The sequence below is a fragment of the Haliotis rufescens genome, unplaced genomic scaffold (assembly GCF_023055435.1).
Source record: "Haliotis rufescens isolate VD_foot unplaced genomic scaffold, xgHalRufe1.0.p SCAF_1, whole genome shotgun sequence".
In the NCBI taxonomy this organism is placed as follows: Eukaryota; Metazoa; Mollusca; class Gastropoda; order Lepetellida; family Haliotidae; genus Haliotis; species Haliotis rufescens.
In genome coordinates, this window is record NW_025963779.1 from 18,117,866 (window position 1) to 18,130,856 (window position 12,991).

Here is a 12,991-nt window from a genome sequence, read left to right on the forward strand (position 1 = left end):
GTTTTAATAAATTGTCTTGGAATGTTATTGGAAGTGTCTGCCACTGACTGTTCAACAACATAAGGATCTGTAAACCTCTCGTCTTGACGTCTCCAAACTCGAACACAGCCTTCAGCCTGGTCAATGCAGACAGCCACGTTCACCTGTAAAGACAACATTCTCCAGTGGCTGTTCTTGTCAATCATGTGCCAATATCTGACGTTTGCGGCGATGACCTTGAGTTAATGTGGGCCCACGTAAGGTCGGTGGCATGGGAAATTGGCACCTCGCAACATACGCCGAGCCGTTTATCCACTGATTGGTCTGTTTTCAGTACCCTACGTCCTTCGAGCAGTTTCACGTAAGAGTGTATCACCATGTAACCATCTTGCCTGACGTCACTGACGGACGGCCGCTTCATAGACGAATTTAGCTATTATTTGTGAACTGAGAACAAGGTGTCCAAGCACCAATTGAAACACTCTCAAGTCTCTTGGTAATAAATATTTTTCCACTCTTTATGAAACCCTGCAATAACGTATTCTAAGCAATGTTGGACCACGGGTGGCCACGATAATGCATGCACATGGGTTGGGTTCAATGGTCTTGAAAGAAGCTACATAAATCTTAGGTCCGAGTTGGGTTGGCGATGGTTTCTCTGTTTCGGTACATGTCCGATACACGCATTCACTCACTCACTCACCCATTCCCTACTCACCCACTCACTAGTATCATACACAGAATGCATGCAAGTATCAGTGAGTTAATAGACCTATGGACACTGACGTCACCAGATCGAACACGAGACTAATAGATTCCAACAGATCAACGCAAGTGTTTACTTATACCAATATGAGATCCTAACATCGGAATAAGCCGTACCCGTGTTTATATCATCTTCCCGAAATCGACAACCGGTTCATAAACAACATGGCGACTGCCGTGCAGATTTCTGTCGATTGCAAGGTTAGCAGAGCACGATCGAGCCACGAAATTCCAGCCTTGTTCGACAAGAGTGGAAACTGCCTTGCCTCGAGAAGATGTGTCTGTATATGAGATTCCCAATATGGGACATCCTTCCCATTTCGCGTTAGTTTTGACCGGAGCCCTTAATATCAGCTTTCAACTATATTTTACATTTCATTTTATTTAATTTCTGAAATCAATGAGCTGAAACTATCCATTATGGGTACTTCTTTTGTGAAAAAGCGTTAATATAGATAAAACACATTTGCTCAATGTCTTTTTGTACAGGGAGTTGCACGTAAACATCCTCGACTTATGTGGCGCGTTAAGTGCTATCAATGTATATAATGAGCGGAAATACTAAAACCACATATGATACATGTATATCAGATAGCTGAGCCGAGTATCATCATTGTCAAGGCTTTTTGTTTATCAAAACGACTTCTACTTACCATTTGAAGAAGAGTATCATTTTACAAAAACGAATATCACATTAGATATCAGTGGAGTGATCAAGTTCCTCTAGCTCAATGACGAAGGTCGTAAACGTTTGCTACTTTCATGACACCCACGGATTTTGTGCTGAATAAAGTATTACAATCAGGCCGAATAGGGGATTCGAACTTGTGAGTATCGGATCCTTGCTCAGCTAAGGGGGGCAACTCTGCATAGAGAATTGCATTGGCTTAGTTGGCTGGGTAACACTTGTTCTCAGGTTCGTTTCGTTTCGGCTTGTATGAGATGGTCTTAAGGCGGTGTTGTTAAGTGATGGTGTAAATACAATATTATCTATTTTAATGTAGTTGTCGTTAACTTGTAATACTAGGTTACAATTGTAGGCTTTTATACAGTCTTGAGGGAACTTCATAACCAGTACGTTCGAAATGTTTATAAGCGTAATGTGTGCTTTCAAACCTACGAGTCTTATTCCATGACATTTGGGGCGGTCGGGTAGCCTTTGTAGTGGTTAAAGCGTTAGCTCGTCACGCCGAAGACCCGGGTTCGATTCCCGACATGGGTACAATGTGTGAAGCCCATTTTCTGAGGTCCCCCGCCGTGATATTGCTGGAATATTGCTAAAATCGGCGTAAAACCATACTCACTCACTCACATGACATTTACATCTGAAGCAGTACACTGTCAACGGATACAAAATAATGCGTGTTTTTGTTCTTTCCCCATCAAAGTGATTCACACTGGTCTCAGTTGGGTTTCACCTTGTGTGTCAAATTTTGCGAAAGCTAAATGCATGAAAAGAAATACAATAAAATCATATTTTGTAATGTGAAAACACATACAGCGCTGTGTGCATATCACCATACTTCCCGCACACGTATTAACAAGGAAGCCTATTGTCGCGTTGTCGCGCATTTTAACGCCTCTTTCACACAGTTCAAATGTGTCGACAATTCGGAAACGTGAGATATTTTTACTTTGAAAAATATCGCGTTGTCCCATTGTTTCCCTTTGGTAAAAAGCGAAAATAGTATTTAAAGCCAGACAATGCGATAACGCGAACAAATTGTCAAAATGTCGCTTTATCGAATTGTCGCGCTTTGGCTAATATTGAAACTTTTTGCTTCTTTTTGTATGGGTCACAAAGCGACCAATTCCGTTCAAGGATTCCATAAATATGTTCTTATTTCCGGAGATTAGAGTCGAATAACTATCATTCGTCACCTCTCGCCCCTTTCCGTAACCTGCAAGAAGACTCGTCCCCCTATCGATGAATGTTATGTGCGAAAATACGACAAACCAATCAGAATGCGCGTATGATTTCAAGTTCTTTGTCAAAGAATCCCTCAGAAATAATATTTGATTTTACATGTGTCTTGCATCTAAAAATATACCCAAGACACAGTTAAATGTGTTCAAACATACTGTATAAGTCACCACGTCCAGATCTGCTTTAAATTGTATCTAATATATATATATATATTATACGGGGAAATATGTGTGAACCATTACACAACGAGTTGACAATTGTTTTAGGTATGCCCGTTTGCGCAAAGACGGAACCCGGTTGCAAAAATGGCCACGAGAGGGGCACGAGTCGCTATTCGGCTTGTCCCGGAATAACACGAGTTGGTCACGAATGGAAAAACTATATCCCTTGCAGTGTTGCAGCCACGATCTCATTACATGTACATACGACCTGGTGAAAATCCAGGCTAGAGCAGGTATTCAGCAACCCATGCTTGTCGCAAGAGGCAAGTAACGGGATCGGCGGTCAGTTACTACATCACCCGTGAACATGTGGATTAGAATTTGTCTTCAGTATCCCATGCTTGTCTTCAGTATCCCATGCTTGTCTTCAGTATCCCATGCTTGTCTTCAGTATCCCATGCTTGTCTTCAGTATCCCATGCTTGTCTTCAGTATCCCATGCTTGTCTTCAGTATCCCATGCTTGTCTTCAGTACCCCATGCTTGTCTTCAGTGTCCCATGCTTGTCTTAAGAGGCGACTGTGCTTGTCGTAAGAGGCGACTAACGCGATCTGGTGGTCAGACTCGCTGACTTGGCTGATGCATGTCATCGTATCCCAATTGCGCGGATCGATGCTCATGATATCAATCACTGTTGCTGAGGGCGGCGTTAAACTAAAAGCCAAAAACAAACACGCGTCAACGCGTGTGACAAATAGCATGTTACACTATAATATGTTCTTTGTGAGATGGGTAGGGGATATGTCCGTGTTTCAGGGGGCACTCGTCCGGGGCCTGAGGTCAAATACTATTTTGTTCTGCATATTCGGGAACAGATTATGTTTTCAAGAAAATACAATCCAAGCAAGAAGATTAATAATCGACTACCACTTAGTAGCATATGTTTGTAAGCGTAATTCATTACAAATGCTTTAAAATAATTGTTATACAACCGAAAAGAAATTGTGAAGTCAACCTCATTAAAATCAGTTCTTAGTTCCCGCTTTCGCTAAACAACGATCTCATCCCATTACGGGTCGTGTCAGGGCGAGCTTTCGCGAACTTTGACCGACTAATGGCGGTGAGGTGAAACGGGGATTAACGTCGCGTCCAAGATTATTGCACTTATATAGCGACGTGCATGTACGTGTGTGTGTTTGTGTGGCTGCTTGTACTAGTCCGGACTGATGATACCATGCCGCAGTTTAACATGACTACCCCACTCAGACACAGTATACTGACTCCGAGCCGACCAGTCCTTGTTTTAGCCCCTTAATGCCGAGCGCCAGACAGGGTAACAACAAGTACCACCTTTTAACGTCTTTTGTATGATGCGGCCGGGGATCGAACCCCGCTTTACCACTAGACCACGGAGGCGGTCACGACCGACCAGTGAAATGACTGAGTGGACAGTAGCCAATCAGAAAGGGGCTATCTGGAGCTTTGGGTCATTAGTTTCAAACTGACTTCGCTTTGAAAAATATTTTTTTGAATTTGATTCAAAATTTGAAATTTGAACAAAAGAAAACTCTGGAATATAAAAAAGATGGCCGAGATTGTATATCAGTACTTCCCAGGGGCTATACAAAGTCTCTTGCGTTTCAAATGTTTATCCCATTTCCAAGCGAGAGATAGTCGATGATTTTGAAGTCGATGAATCAGTCGTACAACCCCTTCTGTATGGTGGCCGAGAGGGGACATCGCTTTCTCGCTTTCTCGCTCTATCGCTTTCTCGCTCTATCGCTTTCTCGCTTTATCGCTTTATCGCTTTCTCGCTCTATCGCTTTCTCGCTTTCTCGCTTTCTCGCTTTATCGCTTTACCGCTTTATCGCTTTATCGCGGTTAAGCAATATCCCCTCTTGACCACTACAGGGGCCGCATGTGATATCTGCTGCAATTTGGAGGTAATGTTGAACTTTTCTCACTATTTACTTAAAACATAATTTAACTGTAGAGACGTAGGTGATTTTTAAACAATCCACCGATTTTTGCGTAAAATGTAATTGATTTATTTATGGCCCATTCAGCTGTATGTGACCATCACGCCGAAAGCGCGTGGCAGATCATGGCAATACGCTCTAAATAAATCAGGGTAAAATCTAAATATATACTTTTTAAAAGAAGTTAAGAAGACTATGGTTAATTAGTCATGGCTGATTGTTTTGCAAAATACAATCTTATAATTGTGGGTGTTCTATAACTTGTTTTCGGTAGTATATGATGTTACAGTGTGTCATAAGGTTGTCCGTAAATGTTCTTTTTGACATTTGATGTATGTTTAACTTGAATTGTGTTTCTTGTCTTGTGCAAATCTACAAATATATGTACTTGCATATAGTAATTTGATAAACACCGCTGTGAGTGAGTGAGTGGTTTCACGTAGCTTTTAACAATAATCCAGTAATATCACGGGTAACACCAGAAATGGGCTTCACACATTGTACCCATGTGGGGAATCGAACTGGGTCTTCGGCTTGACGATCGAACGCTTTAACCACTAGGCTACCCGACTGCCCCCATCGCTGTGGCGTCTCCACAGTTGATATGTGTACTTGTGTAAACTACATATATGGAGAGACATAATTAGTGTGGCCACATAGTTATGGTTGATAACAATATGAAATGCATTACTATGATTATCTATAACATACATGTATATTAAATCAGCTATCATTGTAATATGTTATGTATATCTTAAGTATAGTTTTGTCAAAATTATGTATGTGTGTGTGTGTGTTTGTGTGTGTGTGTCCGACTCATTGTCTGTGTAAAAAGGTAGTAGATAACAACATAACTCACATCAGAACGCACAATTGTTAACCATACAGTTTAAATAGATAGAGAATTGCTACATAAATATGTATATTCCTGTCTGAGCCTATACTATAATTGGATATCTAGTCTCTCCTGGCGGGAAAGTTAAACTTATTTTACAAGCACTTTAGCATTAAATTTAATTTCCGAAGACAGTTTGATCGAAAGTCATTAAAAAAAATATTTACAACGCATTTCATTTCTATTGTCCAGGGAATGGGGTTACGGGTTAATGACGCTCTCGAAAGTCGTATATGTGACTTAAGGTAGAGACATATATCTAATTCATCTGTATTTTGTAAGGGAAACATAACTGTGTACATGCATAACTTTTGTTTGCATAATGTACATGCAACTTAATGAACATAATTGTGATCCCGAAATCGGACGAGCACATATTCGGCTTCAATTCCAAATCTAATTACCTTTTTATCAGTTTTAAGATTGATGGAGGAAGGTGTGTGTGTGTGTGGGGGGGGGGGGGGGGGGGGGGGGGGGGGGGGGGGATACTATGAACAAAATGAAAATATGAACAGTGACTATCTGTATTCTGTGAATTTTGCTTATTCATTACACTACAAGAAAATATACAAGCTCAACGAGAAAAAATTACGTGTGTATTTTGTAACATATTTACAAAATACAAGATGTTTAAAAAATCTAATCATAAGAGGCAAAATAGCGGTGAGAATTACAGGATCACTAAATATCAGGAAAAACCGTTTTAATGTACGGCATTATGGGAAATATCGCTTTCTCGCTCTATCGCTTTCTCGCTTTATCGCTTTATCGCTCTATCGCTTTCTCGCTCTATCGCTTTCTCGTCCTATCGCTTTCTCTAATGTTTAACCGTAGTCATATGAAGGAATCGGGTGTTCTTTAACTTCTTTTGAATAGTATGTACTGTAAATCTTGAAATTAACGTTCGAGTTAATTATAAATGCAAAAGAATTAGCGTAGACTTAATTACCGTTTTCGACGTAATAAGCGCCCAGGGCGCTCTCAAAATTAGAATATTATTTAGGTGAAAAAAAGTTGAGTTGAAAGATTAATTTCGTGGTTTATGCTGACAGCCTGAAATGTTTATGTACGACAGATATATTTTTCCCGAATTTAATTGCCCATAATTAAGTGTGCATATAACGAGTGCGTATTATATGCGAATAAATAAGTCTTGTGTACATTAATCAATCGGAAGGGGTGCTAATTGGGATTGTTCACTAGCCAATATATTAGCAAATATCGCTGTGGGCGTTTATTAGAGCGGGGCGCTTATTACGTCGAATACGGTAATTATACTTTGCATTTTTGTCTCAGAAATGACTGTTGATAAGACGGCCTCACTGAACATTTTGAATAGAGGAAATACCAACTTGAATATAAAACCAATCAACTATCTATTTCCACATTACGGTTACTGAGAACAATATGTCAACCAAAAACTAGAAATTACATAATGGACATCCGGTAGTATTACCATTGCTTGGTTTAGGACTTCCACTTTGATGACATCTACTCCGCAAACAGAATAAACATTGATATAAGCGTTGCTTTTAGGAAAACACTATTGCTTGTTAGGAAGTACGTACTACGCAGCGCTATTGGGCGGTGTGATTTGTTATTTGTTTTGATAACTTGGCCTGGGGGCGGGGGATCCAATAGCTAAATAGGGCCATAAGTCAATCAAATTTTGTTTTACGCAGAACTACGTGGATTGTTATAAAAGCACGTATGTCTGTACTGTTAAATTATATTTAAGTAGATAGTGAGACCATATGTATAATTTGAAATGAGACTGAAAAAATATCAGCTCTCTTTTATGATTAAAACCCACCATAGCCCCTCCCCCTCCCAACACACACACACACGGAGAGGACAATTCATTAATGTTGTTTTACGTATATACTTTTTATCGTAAAGAAAGACGTAACGCATGCGATCCACATCGTGGCCAAGAGGGAATATTGCTTTACCGCGAGAAAGCGAGAAAGCGAGAAAGCGATAGAGCGAGAGAGCGAGAAAGCGAGAAAGCGAGAAGGCGAGAAAGCGAGAAAGCGATGTCCCCTCTCGGCCACCATACTTCTGTCCTTCAGAATAACCCGTGTTAACCTTTCCAAAGTTGCATGATTAGACAAAACTTTCCGACTGTCACTTTCCCCGATCTGGAAAGCGAATCTGATTGGTCGGATAAAAGGTCGTTCTGAAGTGACCTGTAATGGGGTGTCCTCTGATCTTTGACCTCAGATCTATGTTTAGCGGCAGTGTGAACTAGGATCTGATTTAAATGAGATGGGAGTGAAGTAGGGTGAAAATAGGACTAACATATCCTTTTCATGCGAATCCTTACTTTCCCTAGGAAGGTTCTGTGACAGGATGTACAGTCAGTCTAAATTTAAATACAATAAATTAAAAAACGACTTTTGACAATAAGGTGCCACGGAACTAAATCTCATTCGTCAATATTTAACAGACTCTGGGTAATATTTTATCCACGTATTCAATTTAAAATATCTCGAGTGTGCATGCGAAAGAGAAACAGGAACTTGCGTTTTCCTGTTTATTTTCAATGTTGGGTAACACTCAGAGGAGTGACGCCGACATTAACGTGCGGGTAGCCGTCTATTTGCATTCAAATTGTGGAGGTAGTCTCTGTCAAGCTGATCCTGCGAACCAAAGCAACAAACCAACACCCACACAAAGTAAGTCACTCTCAGTTGAATATAAATATTTATATTATATTCAGTGTAGACAGAATTAATAGATGATAAATCTTCCAAAGGTTTGATTGTGCTAGACGATTGTGATACCATGCTACATGGATACCTCACTCAGACACTGACTGTCACGGTGCTGTGCTCAAGGGACCAGGGTGTCATTAAACAAGCATAAAGCAATGATGAAAAAGTAATAGGTTCACAGGTTGATCACCATCAGCTAATTCTATCAATAGGTGACGATATCAAGGAGTGAGTGAGTGAGTATGGTATTACGCCGATTTTAGCAATATTCCAGCAATATCACGGCGGGGGACACCAGAAATGGGCTTCACACATTGTACCGATTTCGGGAATCGAACCCGTGTCTTCGGCGTGGCGAGCGAACGCTTTAACCACTAGGCTACCCGACCGCCCCTCGATATCAAGGATAAAAAAACAGAATCGCAAGCTGACTGCTAAACCAATACGGAAGATGTGAGTGCAAAAATAAGGCGCTGAACAAGCTATCCAGTGGTAACACTTAAGATTTACAACCAGATATGTACAATTATTGAGGTGGCAAAAATGACCATTAATACAAGATAAATATCTACCAGATAATCCCGCTTATGTGTGAAAATCATAGTCACAAAAACATTTATTCAATACATGAATAAAGAAGCAAACATATATGTGATAACATATATCAAATCAATACATGATAAAAGTGTGCCATTAAATCTCCAGAGAATAAAAATTAAAGGTTACATCGTTACGACGACCGACGGACTTTGCCGAATGGTGACGGAAGCCGGCCAATTAAAGTAAGGGAAGCTGGGCCTTGACTAGACCGTGCCTAAACTGTTTTTTCGACCTGGTAACACACACATTATGCAAGTTCTTTGAAAGGACCAGTTCTTGTTTTACCCCCTAAATACCAAGTCCTAGCCTGGGTAACAATGTGTACCACCTTTTAACGTCTTTACGTATGACCAAGCAGGGAATCGAACCACCGACGTTCCGTTCTCCGACCAGAGGCTGTATCCACTACACCACGTAGGCTCTCCTTAGAGCAGACTAATACAAGATATGAGCAAACATGTACGTTAGAAATCGTTGTTCAAGTTATCACGTAAATGATACTTCAACCTTGCTCATTTCGACCACTTCTTTGGTCTAGTGGACGGCCTCCTTGGCCTAGTGAATAGAGCGTCAGCCTGGAAAGCGGAAGGTCGCGTGATGACGTTAAAAGATTGTACTTGTTGTATTAAATGTAACCAGACTGTCTCGGCTTTAAATGGGATAAAACAAGCACTGGTCGGCTCGGAGTCAGTATACTGTCTGGATGGGGTATCCATGTTAAACTGCTGCATGATATATTTTTAGGGGTGCTGGGATTGTTTCTAGACAATAGATATTGTTTCAGCTACCGCTTTAAAACCAGATATTTTTAAATTAAAACTATGAGCCTGATTTTTTTTTAAGAAACACATCTTGCAACAATGTAAATTTTGCGGCAGGCAATGTTGTTTTTTTTACCAATCTAAGGCATAATAATTTTATTCTAGAATTTTCTGGGACAATTTTTTTTTTTCGATAAAATCCCCAGAATATTAACTCTGACTAGCACACACACACAAACAAACACACACACACACACACACACACACACACACACACACACACACAGACTTCCGGGTATTTTCCCGTAATTTCAAAGATGAATAAAGTAAAGCTGTGTCTCTTTCCAATTTCCGTCATTATATGGCTGGAATACTGACGATTTCACGTTAACTGTTAACTCTCTCTCATTTTCGCATGTCAGGGATAGCAACGGCAACATGGCAGCATGCAACATCAGCCAACCAAATGATTCAGTATCAAAGGAGGACCTCTTGTGGGAGGAAAACGAAAACATGGCCAAGACTCTAATCCCTGCCATGGCGTTTGTAGGATTTATAATGGTGACTGGATTCTTTGGGAACATTTTAGTGTGCTACATATTCACAAGAAAGATCCCTTTGTCTGTCAATACGTTTCTTCTCGTCTTCCTCGCGGCACTGGACTTGGTGAACTGCACATTGGCCATGCCCTTCGAAATCATGGACATGCGTTATTTTTACGTTTTTGAGAGTGATGTAACATGTAAAATATTTCGCTTTATTGTAGCATTTCCCAATATCGACTCAGCCTTTGTGTTGCTGATCATTACAATTAACAGGTACACGATGTTATGTAGGCCTATGTCAATTCAAATGACCATGAAGGAGGCAAAGAGGTATGTTGCCATAGCAACCACCGTCGCCATTTTTCTCTCCCTGCCAGCTGTGTGTATATATGGAAAACAAAGAGTTGAAACAAGTATAGATGGACTGTGTGGACAAGATTGTACAACAAGTGACAATATGAAGGGTTCAATATTCCCCTTTGTTTACCAGATATTTGGAGGAAGTGTCATGTTACTTATATCTGTGGCTATATGCTATATGTATATCCACGTTTGGAGAGAAGTACGGAAACATAAAAAGAACATATGTAACAACACACAATTTGTTCTCCATGAAAATTCAAAGAGAGGGAATATTTCAAGCACCAATTCCGATTTTCAAGATGAAGAAGTACCAGATGTAGGAAACACAAAGCACAAATCAATCCGGGGTAAACGCATAACCGTCATTGCTTGTACGGTGACCTTTGCCTTCATACTGAGTTATCTCCCCTTTGCTGTAATCATGGCGGTGCGCAGTTTTCTACCTTTGACATTTCATCCTAATGGGGTATGGTATGTGACGTACAATATCCTAATTCGGTCGTACTTCATCAGTTCGATGACAAACTCTTTTGTGTACGGATTCGTGAGTCTAACGTTTCGCCAAGAGTGTTGGAAACTGATTTTTGCAAAATGTCCTGGAAAATGACGGGAGTGCTAAGTTTATAGATTCACAATTAAAATATCGAAACGGGCTAACATAGTGTTGGTCGTTCTTTGTCCAGTGTTGCCATTAAAAGAATAACTTAAAATGTGTCTAGAAGTCCCCTAGATGCCTGCCTACCTATATGTGTAATGTTTTAAGAGCGACGTCAACACAGGGCTTGTTCCACACAGCGATCTCAGCGTGATGACGATCTTACTTTAACACGGACAATCACGGCATCAAGATAGATTGGTGGAACAGAATCCTGGTCAACAACGCAAACACATCGTTCACTTTGACCTCGATCGGCGATTATCGCTGAAAATTGAATGTTTACAGCGTATTTCAGTGACGTCGTGATCATAACGCTTGTTTTGTTTACTCAAAGCATATATATTCCGACATAGTTTATTAATCATGCTCGCTAGTTGGGTCCTGTTGTTTTGCGTAGCATTCAGTAATAATCGGGCTACATCGTGGCAGCATGTACATAACAAAATCTTGACGAGGCAAACCAGTGATTGAAAGCATGGGCTACGATCCTTGCAACTCTGACGGGTGAGTGAGTGAGTTATGTATAAGCCCCCTTTAACAATATTCCAGCAATATCACGACAGGCGAATCCGGTCTTCACATATTGTACCCATGTGGGAATCGAACTCAGGCCTTTTCAGGCCAACGTGGTCGGCGGCCTATGACGTAAGAGGTCAGATGGGAAATTTCAAAGTTTGTGGTGGAGCAGTGCAAAATACCGCCATGATTTGTCAAACATTCAGTGTCCATTTACCCTTCCTTGCACAATATGGAGTACAGTTCGCTCAGTCATAGTGATGCCGACCCACACAATAACCGATCCGCCGCCAAAATATGTCATGAGGTCTCAGATTGGCATTGGCTTGACGTTTATTTCGGCGTCGCCAGACACGACCATGCCTAACGTGAATCGGGACTATCTCGAAACACGACACGTGACCAGCGACGAGTACCCCAGTTTCTACGTTGCGTTCACCATTGGCGTCTTTTGGCAATGTGACAATTTGAACATGGGGATGAGTTGCACGTTGACGATTTCTAATCGTCTGACCCTGAACTCGTACTCCAGTACCCTGATGAAAGTTTGCAGCAATTTGATTCACCGTTTGAGCTCGATTTCGTTGAGCCTGGTTTCGGACTGTTGATCCTTAAACGAGGTCGATTGTCAACATTTTGGGTTTGTTGGTACTTGTTCCATAGTCTGCTAATCACAGACTGTGAAACATTGAACGTATTGGTCACTGCACGCTAACTTCTGCCAGTTTCCAGCATGCAAATAGCCCGTAGACGCTCCGCGCGTTGCAGACGCCGCTTTGTTACTTCATACAATGAATGAAATCAAGTAAATCACGCACAACTGTATAATTTCAGACTGACAGAAATAATGGTCCACAGAGATAAATCGACCTTCTTTGTAAGTTTCATAATCAGGAATGACACCCTACGCACGTTAAGTAATTTGTGGCGCTACTGCGTGTGGCATGTGCAAGCTATAGGATGTGTTTTGGTGTTAAGTTTACAGACATAGCCGTTCTTGCATGGGATGTTTGCTGTCAACACTTATTTACGATAAACGGACTAATGCCGATTTATAGTGCAAGCCCACTGAGATACCATGCCGCGGTTTAACATGAATACCCCACTCAGACACAGAAAACTCCGTA

General features: G+C 40.9%; 1 protein-coding gene across 1 annotated transcript; it reads left to right on the forward strand.

Moving 5' to 3' along the window:
- Positions 1–8,271: 8,271 nt before the first annotated feature.
- Positions 8,272–11,337, forward strand: LOC124150640 (nematocin receptor 2-like). Its single transcript, XM_046522603.2, has 2 exons — positions 8,272–8,382; positions 10,205–11,337. The coding sequence occupies exon 2, from the start codon at positions 10,221–10,223 to the stop codon at positions 11,295–11,297; it is 1,077 nt and encodes a 358-aa protein (XP_046378559.2). The 5' UTR covers positions 8,272–8,382; positions 10,205–10,220; the 3' UTR covers positions 11,298–11,337.
- The last annotated feature ends 1,654 nt before the right edge of the window (positions 11,338–12,991 follow it).